At 43.1% G+C, this 16682-nt stretch overlaps 2 protein-coding genes across 3 annotated transcripts; both read right to left on the bottom strand.

Annotated features, from left to right (window-relative positions):
• Positions 1–2356: 2356 nt before the first annotated feature.
• Positions 2357–4395, bottom strand: LOC121532546 (39S ribosomal protein L18, mitochondrial). Its single transcript, XM_041838352.2, has 4 exons — positions 4122–4395; positions 3795–3963; positions 3414–3648; positions 2357–3186 (listed from the first exon to the last, which is right to left on the bottom strand). Exons 1-4 carry the CDS (start codon positions 4222–4224, stop codon positions 3109–3111), a joined length of 585 nt encoding a protein of 194 aa, XP_041694286.1. The 5' UTR covers positions 4225–4395; the 3' UTR covers positions 2357–3108.
• Positions 4396–4631: 236 nt separating this feature from the next.
• LOC121532535 (V-type proton ATPase 116 kDa subunit a3-like) lies at positions 4632–16420 on the bottom strand. Of its 2 annotated transcripts, none has more exons than XM_045204950.1 (20): positions 16162–16420; positions 12742–12876; positions 12454–12532; positions 12034–12278; positions 11539–11603; positions 11260–11386; positions 11066–11145; positions 10850–10943; positions 10462–10674; positions 10094–10244; positions 9793–9932; positions 9509–9666; positions 9294–9384; positions 8991–9109; positions 8469–8682; positions 8079–8189; positions 7871–7960; positions 6151–6271; positions 5846–6017; positions 4632–5686 (listed from the first exon to the last, which is right to left on the bottom strand). In XM_045204950.1, exons 2-20 carry the CDS (start codon positions 12856–12858, stop codon positions 5593–5595), a joined length of 2481 nt encoding a protein of 826 aa, XP_045060885.1. In that variant the 5' UTR covers positions 12859–12876; positions 16162–16420; the 3' UTR covers positions 4632–5592. The 2 variants fall into 2 exon arrangements, with proteins under 2 accessions (XP_045060885.1, XP_045060890.1); XM_045204955.1 differs by having other exon boundaries at positions 7874–7960.
• Positions 16421–16682: the final 262 nt, after the last annotated feature.

The following is a 16682-nucleotide window of genomic DNA, read 5'->3' as shown; positions in this document are numbered from 1 at the left end:
CTTTTAAAGCCTCAAAGGATAAGATGATCCAACTTTCAAAACGAGTCCATTTTGGCTAGCCAAGGCAGTCAACTAGCACATTCACTAATTTGTTTGTAAACCATTAACAAGCTCGTTAGCTACAGCATGTTCTTGTCGAACTGTCAACAGAGTAGCTAGCAAGCAACAAGATATGCCAAATAAGTTTAAAAACCACTTGAGGGCAAATAAATCCGATTTGACTGTTCAGACACAAGTCGCATGGCCAGGAATTAGATTTGTACCTGATTTCAGGTGTTTTGAAATGTGGCTTGAAATATCTGATTCAGTGTGCTTTTTGGCTGTTCAGACTGCAGGAAAAATAATAGATTCGAATCGGATATGCAATAGTTGGTATTTTTTGTCACTTCAAACTGCCAATGTGAACAAGGCTTTAGACTCCCAACTATCATGGCGTTATACACAGTGTACAAAACATTAGGAACAGCCTTCATTCGTCGAGGCATGGACTCTACAAGGTGTCGAAAGCGTTCAACAGGGATGCTGGCCCATGTTGAGTTGAATGCTCGCCACAGTTGTGTCAAGTTGGCTGGATGTCCTTTGGGTGGTGGGCCATTCTTGATACACACAGGAAACTGTTGTGTGAAAAACCCAGCAGCGTTGCAGTTCTTGACACACTCAAACCAGTACGCCTGGTACCTACTACCTGGCACCTTACCCCATTCAAATGCACTTAAATAATTTGTTTTGCCCATTCACCCACTGAATGGCACACAAACACGTCTCCATTGTCTCAAGGCTTAAAAATCCTTCTTTAACCTGTCTCCTCCCCTTCATCTACACTGATTGAAGTGGATTTAACAGGTGACATCAATAAGGGAGCATAGCTTTCACCCGGCCAGTCTGTCATGGAAAGAGCAATGTTTTGTACACTGTGTATAATTTGATTATTTAAGCATCATTCCTTTTGCACAATATTTCCTCTGGTTCTTTTAATGTATCACAAACTGTTCACTAACACATTTACTCTCCATTGGTAGTGATGGCTCACTGTTTTTCATGTCACTGCAGTATTACGACACCAATATGTGTAGGATCAAAGCTTAGTATTTCTGGTTAGACTTACCTACGGTCCATAGAATTGATCACAGAAGTTGGAATGTATGTACATTTTCTTCTGTATGTCAGTAGATACAGTATCATACCACGTGCATATGTAGAGTGTAGTGTTCCCTCCCTCTCTCCTCATGACCTATGACCTCTACGGTTTCATGATATCTATGCAATAGATTTGTCTTTCTTCTCTGAATTTGAGGCTGCCAGTTCAGGTTGTTGTGTAGTTTATTTAAGTGCCCTTTTCTTAAAAAATATATTTTTTTTCTTTTTTACAAACGCACATACAAGCTAGATCTTTTTAGAGTATATGAAAATGGCATGCTAATTCATGCTGGCTCAATTATCCAAAACTTGAATTTTCTCACTGAGAGGTTTCAAAATAGTCATATTGAGTGACTGTTTTAAGCTGTGTTATTATTCAGGACCAATCCAAGGGCACCAGACTGTTTGCCAATGTGTTCCTCTGTGCCAATGAACTCTCTGTCCTTGAGTTTTAGGGGCCAATTCAATCAAATACGCTTTAGCAGACATCCGCGTAGCTGATGTTTTGACGGTGTCGGAGGTGGAACTGCGTTAAGAGCTGTCAAGTCCACAAGCAGCTCCCGGCATTATACTTAAAGCGGACATTGCCATTGGCTGCATGCAGTCGCATTAAAAAAAAAACGCATGCAGACTTGTTTACATGTTAGAACACTGGAATTTGAGATGTAATCTACACCTCGATTAAACTGATAGAAATCCTCATGATTTAGTTTAATGATTTTTCAATTTGACCAAAATTATTTCTATATAGCCTTCACTTTCTCATTCTGAACTGCAGATGTGGCTTCGTTACAATGATCGCAAGAGCAGCTGCTCACTGATTTGACAGCTCCAACGCAGTTCCACCTGCAACACCGCCAAAACATCCGCTAAGCGGTTGCCTGCTATCGCCGGTTAACGCTTGAACTGATTGAATGTAGGCCTTAATCTAAAGATAACAGATTTGAGGATAATTAGAAAACGCCTACCCTCTTTTAAATATTGGGTGTTAAATCCCTTTTAAGTTATTGGAGATGTTTTTATTTCTTTTTTAATATTTCACACAGTCGTTCCACAAATAGCCTTGCTGTACGAGTGCCTTGGACATGGGACCCAAATAACCAAGTTATTTCCCGAATACATAGACCCTGATTTAAAGTATTTATAATATCTACGGTATATTGCTATTTCTCTGAGGTGGTGGCTTTTTTCATATTGATTAAAGGTTTGTGTCTTGTTCCTTGCTTGAATGGGATCATGTTATTATGCAGTATGTAGCTACTTTCATTGAATGCATTCCGCTGTGTGTGTGTGTGTGTGTGTGTGTCCTCTGACTTTGCTGATTATGACCAGAGTGCATTTTATTCATGTAGTGGACTTTTTGGGGGTTGGTCAGGTTACGGTAGGGTTTTTGTGTGTCTATCTTGGACTTGAGAGGATTGAGGTAGTTTCAGCATTGTTTCTGAACTTTCCGCAGTTGACTGGATGCTCCTCCCACTCTTCATGCTGACTTCTTTATCGATCAAATGTTTTTTAAAAGTCTTTAGCTGGCTGTTTTTTTTTTATATTCATCATTGAAACAAGTTTCCACCACAACATCATGCCATTGACACTGCCTGAGCCAACCTCTGCTGTACTGCGATCGAATCGATCAATGACCTGTATCTGTCATCAATTACGTATGTTATCAATGATGTCTCGATGCATTGTCCTCTGTTCTGGTTAAGTGTTATCTCCCCCACTGTTTTCAGCACATTTGTTTACAGCTATACTGTATGAGTGAATTAATAAATGGTTATACTGAAACCATGTCCATTTGTCTGCCTTTTTATTGAATTACATAATGTATAAAATGTTTTCTGTGTACTTGTCAACACGATACAACAAACAGAAAACAAGGGAGAATATTTTGTTGGATTGGATATATGAGCCTTTACAGTTATTTTAGTGTTTTTATAATACTAGTAGAATGGAAACTTTTGGCCCCTAAAGTCAGGTCCCGATGAATTTCTGTTGTGGTTCACTGAGAGTGACTCCTCCCTCTTTCATCGCTGTCCAAAACAACTGAACCTGAAAAAAAAATGTTGATTAACATCTGTATCTCCCTAAACACAACCTCGACAAACACACGCCAAACAACATGAAGCCTGTCGTCACATACACACATGGATGAATTGATGCCAGTCCTTTGGACAAAATTGTATCCTGTCTCTGTATGTACGTCTCTGTATGTACTGCGTCAGGACTACTGTAACGTGGAACGTCTCACATCCGCCCGACCTCTTGCCTGTACTTACAGCGTCAGAGCGGTATTGCCAGGGGATGTGTCTGTACACCATCCTAATGATGCCAGTCTGACGACACCTCTGTGCCAGCACCTCGCCCACAACCTGGCTGGCTGCCACACAACGGGTGGAACCAAGCTCACGCTTCAGGGTCCACTCTTTGGTGGAACACGACAGCACAGGGACTGGATCACCGTTGGCAAACACCTCCGCTGTCACGTGGTGCTGGGACCGCGAGAACACCAACCTGAAGGGGAGAGGTGGAGAGGTGGAGAAGCAAGGGAAGAGGGTGTGAAGAGATGACAGAGGTAGAGAAGAGGGGAAAAGGCAAGAGCGGTTATAAAAGTAAGTGTAAATCTGTCCAAGTATGAAAGGGCACAGAGGTAGACACACCTATGGTAGAACGTTTGAGAGGGCCAGGTTGTTCTCCAGCCCCTGTCCTTCACCGCTAAAGCCATCTGCTCCAGGTTCCGCGGGTTTCTGTTCATGAACGTCGGGTTCACGGCTTCAATATCATCTACAGTGGGCTCGTGTTGGGGCGGCGCCTGGCTCATACAACGGACTGTAGAGAGCGCGAGAGAGAAGAGGGGGATTAAAAAGAGAAGAGCACGGAGGAGTATAGAGCAGCATTAGGAACATACTAATCAAAAATAAATTTGCATATACATTAGGATTTACACATAACACATTTGGCATCAACAGAGATCAGTATTTTCTTACCTGATTTGAGATATTGGTTGATTGCAGAACCACTCAGCTGGCACCTTTGAATTTGACCTAGTAATAGCCGCACATTTCGACTTAATTCACCCAACACTGCCATCTCGTCAGTCCGTATGTGGTTATATATGATTAATAAAGTTAAGTCTATACTTGATCATCCACTGTAGCGACTCATAAAAGAGAAAATATAATTATTGTCGATATTATTCAATAAACATTCGCCTTGACATGTGTGCCGCCATCTTTTAAACTTTACATTGACCACTTCCTTTTTCATCTTTGACAACTTCCGGTTCTCAGTGTCCCTCTCTCTCCACAGTGAGGCACTGTTGCGCTTCACACGCATTTACACCACAACACTTACTACAGATGTTAGTGAGAATTAAATAATTAAATAAAGTCAAATGAAACCAACATTGGTTAATGTCCATAATTTAAAAGAAAATGGCCTACTCGCCTCATTTCTACAATAGGAACACCAAGTAAAACGTACATCCACACAAGAACTGTCAGAAAAAAACTGTCTTTCATTTAATTTCAGCCATAGAGTTTATCACACTGATAGTAAAAACAAACAGACAGCATGAAGTGAACCAGGATACAAAGAATGTGGCAGACTAACAGTGTTCTATAAGGCTTGAATGTGTTCTATGATCAGTCTCAGTGACTTTAATGAACAGCTATAAGGTCTCAGATTCCAAACATGAAAACTAGATGGGCTCAAAAGGCACACAAATCATTTCCTGAAGTTTATATATTTGGCAAAACATTGATCTTCATTCAGATGGTTCTCTGCTCATATCAGACAGAATGTGAATGACATACGTGAGCTGACAAGTTACCCTTTCCATAATCATTAACCGTGTCCAAATATGACATAAGAAACTGGAGGTGTTGAGTACCATAAAAGGTCGCTCACATTACCAATAGCAAAAGCAGCACAGCTATCATGTCTACATTGGCTCTCTTTCAGACCAGATGTGTTCAGACAACTGGTGTGTCCCTTTCCTTTACCGACTTTGAGATCACTATCATGTGTGAAAGTCAATAGCAACCATTTCCTGAGTTATTCAACCACACAACACTATGAAGATATTGCAACCATTTTCAAATCATGCTTAGAATGATAAACTAAGAGAATGTTAATTATACCAAAAATGTATTATCTAAACGTACATTACTGGAAGTTGGAAGTAACACATGGTCAGTCCATAGAAGGAACAACATAGATATTCTGATTTCGATCACACAACATGCATGCTGAAACAGGCACATAAACCATCAATCTCCCAGTGCAAAGGCCTCAATGCATTCTTGGACATTGAACAAGTTTTACAAAACACCAAGCTTTCAAAAAAGAGAGCAATCATTCTCAAATGTGTAGGGGAGCGATAGGTGTAGAGCAAGCGACTGATTGATTAATTAACATAATCATTTGGCAATCATAATTCATTGATCGTTTAAATGATCACATAGCGGACGAGGTGTGGATCAGGGATGAGAAGGAGAAAGGGTTCAGCTTGTAGCCTGTTCCACTGTAGAACTTATTCTGGAACTCCACCCTAGGAGAGAGACAAAGAACAAACAGACAATATTGCTCATCATATATTTTCTCCAAACCTCTATTCACACACTCCTCTCCCCCTTTCTCCTTCACTCATTCTGTCTCCCCCCCCTACCACCACCACCCATCTCCCGCCCTCCATCCCCCAATCTCTCACCAGTGCAGACGCAGGGCATGCAGGAAGGCAGACAGGCCCTCCATGACCAGGAGGATGGCGACTGTCAGCACGGCGAAGAAGGAAAAGACTACAAACAGGACCACAGATCCCACGTAGCCTTGCCCGGTTAGGGCGATACGCATCACCATCACCCAGAGCACCTCTGACAGCTCTGGAGAGAGGGACGGGGAGAGGGAATACACGGAGTAGGAGCTACAGCGAGTTAGTACTATTTAAAAATATGAGTTGTGTGCAATGAGTCACTACAAATCAGTGGAGAACGAGGGTGTGTGTGTGTGACTCACGTGCGTGTGCGAGGCTGAGGGCCCACAGTCGTAAGTAAGAGGCTGTGTTGGAGATGCAGCCTAGACAGTACTCTATGGTGTGGATGGCCTGGTGCATGAAGACATCAGCAGCATCAAACTCCTACAGACACAGAGAGAATGTCCTTTAAAAAAAAAAAATATATATATATATATATATATATATATATATATATATATATATATATATATATATATACACACACACACACACACACAGTACCAGTCAAAAGTTTGGACACACCTACTCATTCCAGGGTTTTTCTTTATTTTTACTATTTTCTACATTGTAGAATAATAGTGAAGACATCAATCAAAATATATTTTATATTTGAGATTCTTCAAAGTAGCCACCCTTTGGCTTGATGACAGCTTTGCACACTCTTGGCATTCTCTCAACATGAGGTAGTCACCTGGAATGCATTTCAATTAACAGGTGTGCCTTGATAAAAGTTAATTTGTGGAATTTCTTTCCTTCTTAGTGCGTTTGAGCCAATCAGTTGTGTTCTGACAAGGTAGGGGTGGTATACAGAAGATAGCCCTATTTGGTAAAAGACCAATCCATATTATGGCAAGAACAGCTCAAATATGCAAAGAGAAACGGCAGTCCATCATTACTTTAAGACATGAAGGTCAGTCAATCCGGAACATTTCAAGAAAGTTTTTTCAAGTGCAGTCGCAATAACCATCAAGCGTTATGATGAAACTGGCTCACATAAGGACCACCACAGGAAAGGAAACCCAGAGTTACCTCTGCTGCAGAGGATAAATTCATTAGAGTTAACTGCACCTCAGATTGCAGCCCAAATAAATGCTTCACAGAGTTCAAGTAACAGACACATCTCAACATCAACTGTTCAGAGGAGACTGCGTGAATCAGCCCTTCATGGTCGAATTGCTGCAAAGAAACCACTACTAAAGGACACCAATAAGAAGAAGAGACTTGCTTGGGCCAAGAAACACGAGCAATGGACATTAGACTGGTGGAAATCTGTCCTTTGGTCTGATGAGTCCAAATTTGAGATTTTTGGTTCCTACCGCCATGTCTTTGTGAGACACAGAGTAGGTGAAGGGATGATCCCCGCATGTGTATTTCCCACCGTGAAGCATGGAGGAGGTGTGATGGTGTTTTGCTGGTGACACTGTCTGTGATTTATTTAGAATTCAAGGCACACTTAACCAGCATGGCTACCACAACATTCTGCAGTGATACGCCATCCCATCTGGTTTGCGCTTAGTGGGACTATCATTTGTTTTTCAACAGGACAATGACCCAACACACCTCCAGGCTGTGTAAGGGCTACACAGGACTGATGGTTGCTGATAATGGGCCTCTGTAGATATTCCATTAAAAATCAGCCGTTTCCAGCTACAATAGCCATTTACAACATTAACAATGTCTATACTGTATTTCTGATCAATTTGATGTTATTTTAAAATTGACAAAAAAAATTTGCTTTTCTTTCCAAAACAAGGACATTTCTAAGTGAACCCAAACTTTTGAACCGTAGTATATATGTATATATATATATATATATATATATATATATATATATATATATATATATATATAATAAATAAAGAGGGGGAAAGGGTTGAAAAGTTGGCGAACTGAGTAATATGTTAATCGTGTCACTAGCTCAGCCTCTGCGAACACAGAAATGGAGCAAGCATAGGTAACACTGTGATGACGCCGTCTCACCACCTCCCCTCTGTGACTTCCTGTCTCCACCTCTCCCTGATGAGCGTTGATGGAATTGTTCTCAGCTAATAGGGGGCGTCTCTCGCTTGCCTGGAGGACACAGAATCACGTCAGACCAACTCACATACAGAAGAAACAAAATGATCCTAGATATTTACACTAAAATCAATACACACAGCAAAAGCTCAGCCAGAGACAAGTTGCTCACCATGTGCCGGTGGTTCATCTTGTATGTGATGTATTGATGGATGGGTTTCCCCAGCAGTAGGACTGGAACTGAACACAGCGCCAGCACCACCAGGACCTCCTGCACCACCACCTACAGTGCAGAGAGAGAGGGAGTTAGAACATCACACACACACAGTGCCAGGTTGTACTTTGGAGTGAGCATGCTGCCATACCATTGTTTGCCTACAGATTATGTTTTCAATGATTCAGCAAACATTAAGCATACTTTAAACATTAAGCATACTTTAAACATTAAGCTAATTTAAACAAATAAGTACTTTGGAGTGAGCCCGTTGTGTGCCCTTCCATGCCCTACCACACATATACTGTACCCGTACCATACAGTGGGAGGTTTCCCCACAAAACACACCTGTCCTTTGTAGAGGGGCGGGTTTTCCTTGTTCTCGGTGAATAGGAACATGTCTATGAAGTGGATGAGGATGCTGGGGGCGGAGTTAGAGTGGGCCGTGTCAAAGGCCAGCCACTTGAAGATGACCATGAAGACCAGGTAACCAAACAGAAACAGCATGAAGAACAGCTCTGGGATCAGTACCAGGAATACACTGCTCAACTGGTTAAAGTGTCTGGAGGGAGAGAGAGATGGGGGAGAGAAGGATGGGTAGTGAGAGAGAGAGGGATGAACAGAGAGAGAAGTGGATGGGTAGACAGAGAGAGGGATGAACAGAGAAAGAGAGATGGGTAGAGGGAATCATAGGTTGAAGAGAAAGGAAGGCATGGGCAGAGGTATTGGTTTGAGTAGAGAGAGAGTAGGGAATTGAATAGGGATAGCAGGAGAGGGATGGTGTGAAAATTATTAGATTACAGCGATAGTCCCTTGCAGTTCCATATATATATATATACACACACACACACTATCGCAATGTTCCCTCACTTGTAGTTGAAGAAGGACAGACAGACTCCGAAGGTCATGTGGATGACCCCGATGATGACGGACATCTTCATCTTGTAGGAGTTGAGGAATGTCAGGTGGTTGTTGGACAGACCCCAGATCTGAGGACCACACAGCACAGTTAGTCATAACTGAGTCATGGGAACAATCACGAGGAGAATAGACAGAGAGAGAGAGAAGAGGAAGAGAGAGAAGAGGAAGAGAGAGATGAGGAAGATAGAGATGAGGAAGAGAGAGATGGAGAGTGAGAGAAAGATGGAGGCAGTGTGAGGTGCATTTCCATACCGGGTCGATGCCAAAAGGATAGGGTCCGGTAAAAACACCAGTGATGTTAGGGTCCAGGGACAGGAAGTTGTTCTCTTTAAGAGTTGTTGATCTGAGAGAGAGAGCGAGACAAAGAGAGATACAGAACTCAGATATTTTAAACATACAGGACAATCAGAAAAAGGATTGTGGCGCTGTTATGCAGATGTGAGTGATGGACATGGGCGTGTCCTTACTTCCACACTCCTTCCTCGAACATGGCTCGTACGTGCCAGCCGGAGCTGAAGGGGCTGAGTCCTCTGCTGAAACACTCATTGTAGATGGCCCCAGTGTAGATAGAGAACAGTCCCATCAACAGGATCAGATAGCGCCCTCCAAACATCATCCTCCATATCTAAACCACACACAGAGACATTATATTAGGACTGTTCCTCTGAATCAGTATAATTGTCAGTCTCTCAATTTAAAGCGTGTGTATGGAAGGGTGTGATGTGTGTGTGTGTGTGTGTGTGTGTGTAACCTCATTGGTGTTGTTCCTGAGTTTGGGGTCCTTCTCCTCCAGGACCATCCAGAGGGCAGCCAGGAACATCAGCAGGCCGTGACCCACGTCCCCAAACATCACCGCAAACAGGAAGGGGAACGTGATGATGGTGTACACGGCTATGGAGAGACAGGTGGGAGCAGAGAATGAGAGAGGGTTGAGCGAGAGAATGAGAGATAATATTTTGGATAATTTACATATACTAGAGGTGGTTCTTCCCTGGGTTGGTCTGTTGGACGGGTAGCGGTTTGAAGTGATAAATGTATTGATTGAGTGATACCTGGGTTGACCTCGCGGTAACTGGCCACTCCATAGGCCTCTACGATGCTCTGGAAGCCGGCCGTGAAGGAGTTGGTAGGGAACAGGGTAGGAGGAGGGGTGGAGCAGGGGAGGCGGTTGTAGAACGAGTCCACCCCGCTGCCACTCTTCCTCTGATAGGGGGAGAGCCAGAGAGAAGATGAAGGTGCTTAAAGTCGTACACTTTTGGGGTAGCTTGAAAAATTACATCCATTCCTAAGTTTAAACAGCATGACCAAAGACAACTAACTCTCCCTTGCCTCGCATCTTGCTGCATAACTCAATCTCACACAATCTTTCCTTCCTCCCTTCTTCTGCATCTCCCCCTCCCTCTTTCTTTCCCCCTCTCACCCCTCCCTCTCTCAGGGCACTCTGTAGTTCAGGCAGCTTGCTGACGGGACACCAGGCCTCAGCGATCAGACACTTGTCGGTGACGGAGGGGCTGCAGAGGTTCATCACGGCCTGGACAGCCTTACACTTCTGGACCCGCACCTTCCACTGGGGCAGCACTGCTACAGCACGCACCAACAGCTGCTGGAGGTAGTGCTCTGTCTGGGAGAGGACCTGGGGAGGGGAGGAGGAGGAGAAGGGGTGGTTTAGAGATGGAGTGTGAGGCAACTTTAAAGAACGTAAATGTTTGCTCACGGTTTGCTGTTCCCAATGTGATTCTTATTGAAGTTAGTGATACAGCAACAAAGATGAAGGTGAATGTGTTTTATACAGTGGTAGTCGGACTTACAGATTTGATGTCTTCAATTCTGCCCTGCAGTCCCTGGAGAATCTCCTCTCTCTCCGTGGGGCTGTCGGGGTACGCAAACGTATGTGTGTGGAAGCTGCGAATGCAAGTTATTAAGGAGGTGCAATAAAGACAAGGGTCATTAAACAAGCATAAACATGGACCACCGTAATGTGTTAAAATATCACAACGCAAGGAGAAGTGGACAGGTTTACTCACCAATCACAGATCTTCTTGACCTTCTGTCCGATCTGATCTCCCCAGTAGGATATGAGGAAGACTGTCCACTGCATCTCCCCCTGCAATTACATCACATATTAGAAGCGTTGACTCACTGACCATCTTATTTGCTACTCTACTTTTAGTATAGCGCAACTCCTCCTTTCTTCCTCCTCCTCTCTCCCGCTCTTCACCGTGTCAGGATGCTCTAGTTGCTCCTCCATCTCTCTGAAGTCCACGATGATGTAACCACGGCACGCTCGCCATAGCAACCGCTCGAACGAAGGGACTTTCCAGGGGTGGACCACACCGGCCACAAAACTGCAGAAGAGGGATGAGATAAATAAAAAACGAGGTAAGTTGGCAAGAGTAAGATGACCAACTGGAAAATGGAAATCAGTCATTGTCCAGAGCCAATGTAAAAAAAATTAAGTGGAAGGACACTGGCAATCGTTTTGACGAATGAGGTTTACCTGAGGTGGACATCCTGTCGGTTAGGCTCCAAAATGCCTACTGTTTCCAGTGGAGGAGGCGGACCCTGTGATAGGGAACAGTGAAAAGAGTTATGGAGATTGTAGTTCTTCACTTTAATACATAATATATATCCAAACAGTAGTTGTAGTTCTCTGAGGGAGTGGGTCTGGGTGATGTAGTTCTGACCTGTGAGGTGATGAGGGATTGAGTCTGGGTGGTGTAGTTCTGACCTGTGAGGTGGTGAGGGAGTGAGTCTGGGTGGTGTAGTTCTGACCTGTGAGGCGGTGAGGGAGTGAGTCTGGGTGGTGTAGTTCTGACCTGTGAGGCAGTGAGGGAGTGAGTCTGGGTGGAATAGTTCTGACCTGTGAGGCAGTGAGGGAGTGGGTCTGGGTGGTGTAGTTCTGACCTGTGAGGTGGTGAGGGAGTGGGTCTGGGTGGTGTAGTTCTGACCTGTAAGGTGGTGGGGGAGTGGGTCTGGGTGGTGTAGTTCTGACCTGTGAGGCGGTGAGGGAGTGGGTCTTCGTGAGAACCCCTTTGTATTGGCTGAGCTCGGTCATCTGGGCTCTGAGACTGTCTCTGTTCCTGGACACCTCTTTGAGCTCCCTGGCCAGCCTCTCACTCTCCTCCTCGATGGTGATCAGCTCTCTGGGCTGGGGGGCCGAGGGGGTCGGGCAGGGGGGAGGGAGGGGGCCATTGAGGGGGGGCCACAGAGACCGATTGATCTCCTGCTCCAGGAACGCTGAGTGAAGAGAAGGATGAAAAGAGAGAGAGATGGAGCAAGAGACAGGGAGAGATGGAAGGAGAGAAAGTCAAATGCATAGGAGACAACTGTAAAACATAATTTTCTTGTATTAGGATAGTTTTAATGAGCGGCCTTGGTTTAGGAGCCGATAGTGAGAAATCTATGTACTTACAGAAGGTTTTCTCCAGTTCCTCACATCGTCTCACCTCCCCCACAAACTTCCTCTGGAAGGAGTTGACGTTGGGGTTCAACTGATTCACCACAGAGGGAAGGGTACAACAGACACACAGTTAGTTACTCACAAGTTATTCACACAAGGCTTTATTACACGTCAGCTAATGTCGCTAATTTCAAACTTAATAGCAAGATGGTAGAGACATTAGTTACAGCTACTGTTTCTTAGCCAGTCATTCTTAGTGAAGATATAAGACAAACGAGGTCAGGGGAGAACAGAACCCACATCTCTGAACTCGACCAGGCCCAGTTCTCCCAGTTCACTGACACAGTTGTAGGCCGAACCAGACTGGAGGAAGATCTGCACCAGGCACACCTCCTCACTGCGGAACATAGAACCCATAGCCACCTAGAGATAGGCCTAGAGGGAGAGGGAAAAGGGGGGAGAGAAAAGAGGAAGAGAGAGGGAGGTTGAGAAAGGGAGATGGAAAGGAGATGGGATAGAAACAGTGAATATATAAAAGTAGTGAGGGATAAGGAGAAGAGAGAGAAATGGTATTAGTCCATGGCAAGAGGGCAAACTTATTTTTCATTAAACTTTTAAGGTAGGAGACCAGAGCCATTGACCTACACAGCCATTGCTTCAAAATCAGGTGACAGCTGACAGTTGCAGATAAGGGAAGGATAAAGTGCATTCTTCCCCTCTGACTAACCGAAAAAGTCACATGAATTGCGACGTAGTGGAATTTCCACTCAAGATGCGCTTCACAACTAAAGAAATTCTGACCACAAGTCAGTGCAAAGGCCTCAGGTCTCAATACACCACCTTTGATGTGGGTCACTAAAATAGGTTAAACCATATTGAGGATTTTTCTATGACATTTAGACTGGGGAGAGACTGAACGAAGATGGTCCGTGTACATTTTGGCCAATTAAAAATATTATTTTGTTCCGGTTTTTGGCATATAAACAAAAAAACACTTGATATTTCGATTTTCACAAGTGGGTGGGGTTAAATGTGGAATGTCTGTCATTAGCCAAATACACACAAACACTTCCTGTCCCTTCAAAATAGGAGTTCACCCTTCTAACTTAATTCTATTAATCTATTATATATGAAGTAATCTATGAATAGCTATTAATACATCCATCAATGCCAAGATAGTTATATTTCTCAATTTCTATTTTATATTTAAGATTATAAGATAGTCACAACAATTTCATTAATACTTTTGTATCACTACGCTTTGTTTATGGTTATATTACATTTTACCCACCCACCCAATAGCCGTCAAATCCTTGCTTCCTCCGTCCTTGTTTCACAGGGTACCAGTACCAAGTCGAATGTGCAGGGGTACAAGGTCATTGTGGTAGATATAGGTAGGCACGGTCAAAAAAATTTACTAGCTGTCAAATCCTTGCTTCCTCTGTCCTTGTTTCCTTCATTACTCACCTCCCTCTCAAAGCACATTGGGGGATAGGATTGAAGGTTCCTCCCCTCGGGCCTCCTTCTCCTCCGATGTGCTTTGAAAGAGAGGCGAGCGATGGAGGAAACAAGGACAGAGGAAGCAAAGATTTGACGGCTAGCGGGCGGGTGGGTAAAATGCAATATAACCATGACGAAAGCATGGTAATACAATAGTTTCTCTGTGTGTGTGTCACTCCTACTTATCATCTGCCATTTCAAAGCTGTAAATACCAACACGGTTCCAATAGACTGTAGGATTAATGGCTGCTCATTACTGCCACCTAGTGGAATTTAAGAGGCTACTACATCCTATTCAACTTAATTAAATAGGCCTTTTTCTGAAACGTTGATAAGAACCCCCAAAATCATTGTTTTATCCATTAAAGCACACATCTGATTGTCAATACGGATGAGTTTTAGGTCTACGTATGTGAGAGCGTTAAAAATATTGGATATTTCTAGAATAATTTTTGTGCACTGTGGCAAAACAAACAGGTGTGAGGAGTCAATCAGGATGACAGGGTCTTGAATTAAATTGCCAAAATTATATAGCCTAATTAGCCTACTCATCACAGTACGAATAGAAGCCATCTTACATAAGTCTGCAAATGCGATGATGTATGGAATTCTTTACATGGTCCTCTGTAGAGCACGGCGCTTGTAACGCCAGCGTAGTGGGTTCGATCCCCGGGACCACCCATACGTAAAAATGTATGCACGCATGACTAAGTCGCTTTGAATAAAAGCGTCTGCTAAATGGCATATTATATTATTATTATAAATGTGCATTTTTATGGTGAAAATTAGCTTCCCCAAACTTGAAACTCATGTGCAGCCAATGAGGGCGACCCTCCTCAGTGCTGAACAGTGCTAAAATAACAACTGCATCTGCTGGTTACATGGACAAAGGGGACCTGATCATTAATCCTAGATCAGCAATGCTACTCTGAGACACTTTGCGAATACAGGACTAGATCTTCCCTACATTTTAGGGGTGTGAGTATGTGGCAGGCAGGAGAAGGGGGTGGGAGAGGAGTGTACTGCAGGTGTGTGTCTGGTAGCCTGGCCAGTCATTTGTGGGTCATCTCTGTAGCCTCAGGCCTTTGGCTCTTAATCTGAATCTCTCACCCGGCCATCTATCTCTTCATTGTCACTCTGTTGAATGTCATTCTCTGACCCCTCCACTCTCCTCCTTTCCTGTGCCGATGCCATCGATAGACAGAATAGCAACACCAGCAAAGCTACAGCACCCCTCTTTCTGAAATGATATAGTCTACGATGCTCATATTACCAATGGTTAATCAAAGGAGCTAGGCTATATCAGTTAGCTAACCATTTACAGTAACAGCAGTTCATTAATAGGTCAATAAACCCTATTATTGTTGTGACTATCTTATAATCTTGAATCAAAATAGAGAAATATAACTATCTTGACATTGATAGATGAATTACTAGCTATTAATAGATGACTTAATAGATAGTAGATGAATAGAATGACGTTAGAAGGGTGAACTGCTATTTTGAAGGGACAGGAAGCGCTGGCTTTGCATTTGGCCAATGACAGGCATTCCACATTTAACCCCACCCACTTGTGAAAATCAAAATATCACGTTTTTTTGTTTATAAGCGAAAAAACAAGATAACAAAAGAAAAAGCATTTTTTTCATTAAAAAATAAACAAATAAAACTGGTAGTTTTCACGTTGCCGATTTTTCAGTTTTAACTCGTGAAACAATGGTCCAAAATGTACACGGACCGAAGATAGTAGACTACACAATCTTTGAGTGATACATTTGGTTTCGCTTTACAAGAAAAGACTCACCACCCAAAAAAGGGCGCAAAACCGTCCAGCATCAATCCTTTCAATCCAATTACATGTATTAATTTCGCGGGGAGAGTTGCAGATGTCATCACGAGACATTGTTGTTGGCAACATTGTATCTATCCAAGTTGGCAAACGTTGCCCCCTATCTTGTCAGAAAAAAAACAAAAAAGCTGATCCTGTTTGGCCACAATGTTTCCATGCATTAGGCTAAGTTACCACAGAAACAATATAAAGTCTATGAATTTATATTAGGCTAGATAATTCCAATGTCAGCAACTCAAATAGCCTACAAGCATACAGAATGTCCAACTTCGTAGATAGTAACATACCGATAACTGAAATTAGACAACTTCTTGACCGACCACACACGAATCTATCCTTTGTGAAAGCACGTTGGAAATCTATAACTTTACCTGTTTCCTTCAATCTGTCCCGCTCGATCGAAAACTTTTGTGGTGGCCGCTTGTGAGAGTTGGCTCAAGGTGACAGAACAGAACAACAGCGGCAAACAAATCTGTTTTCACAGGGGCATCACAAAGTTTCTAAACTTACTGTACTGGAGCATATTCATTGCGCCAATTCTGTTGCAAAACGTTTCTTAAACAAAAGCAAACGGGGAGGGATCTATCAGAATACGTCCAATAGAAACTCTCGTTTTTGTTGCTAAACTTTTTACGTTTGCTATGGTCTGAACAAATGATTACACCCCTCGCTGTTCTTGGGGAAGTACAGACAGCACTTCCCGTTCTCTGGCTTCATGTCACGTTACTTGTTCTCACGTGACAGTAGATATGTTTAGTCAAATAACCTTCCCCCCAGACTTTATTTGCATAGGGGGAGATAAGTCTGGAGTGGACAGGTGACAAATATACGTTTAAAAAACATTTAGGCTTTTTTGCCCTGCAGTCAAGTATAATATAAAACGTCTCTATCA

The sequence above is a fragment of the Coregonus clupeaformis genome, chromosome 2 (assembly GCF_020615455.1).
Source record: "Coregonus clupeaformis isolate EN_2021a chromosome 2, ASM2061545v1, whole genome shotgun sequence".
In the NCBI taxonomy this organism is placed as follows: Eukaryota; Metazoa; Chordata; class Actinopteri; order Salmoniformes; family Salmonidae; genus Coregonus; species Coregonus clupeaformis.
The sequence above is the reverse complement of the archived record's forward strand: the minus strand, read 5'-3'. Positions and strand labels throughout refer to the sequence as shown.

Bases quoted from the DNA above. Each gene is read 5' to 3' on its own strand.
- LOC121532535 (XM_045204950.1), bottom strand. From the start codon at position 12,858: ATGGGTTCTATGTTCCGCAGTGAGGAGGTGTGCCTGGTGCAGATCTTC. The intron at 8,683-8,990 runs GTGAGGGAACAT...CTCTCCCTCCAG, and splicing joins CTGTCCTTCTTCAACTACAA to ACACTTTAACCAGTTGAGCA. The intron at 6,018-6,150 runs GTGAGTCACACA...CCCTCTCTCCAG, and splicing joins CCTCAGCCTCGCACACGCAC to AGCTGTCAGAGGTGCTCTGG.
- LOC121532546 (XM_041838352.2), bottom strand. From the start codon at position 4,224: ATGGCAGTGTTGGGTGAATTAAGTCGAAATGTGCGGCTATTACTAGGT. The intron at 3,964-4,121 runs GTAAGAAAATAC...CGCTCTCTACAG, and splicing joins CAACCAATATCTCAAATCAG to TCCGTTGTATGAGCCAGGCG. The intron at 3,649-3,794 runs GTGTGTCTACCT...TCTCCCCTTCAG, and splicing joins TCTCAAACGTTCTACCATAG to GTTGGTGTTCTCGCGGTCCC.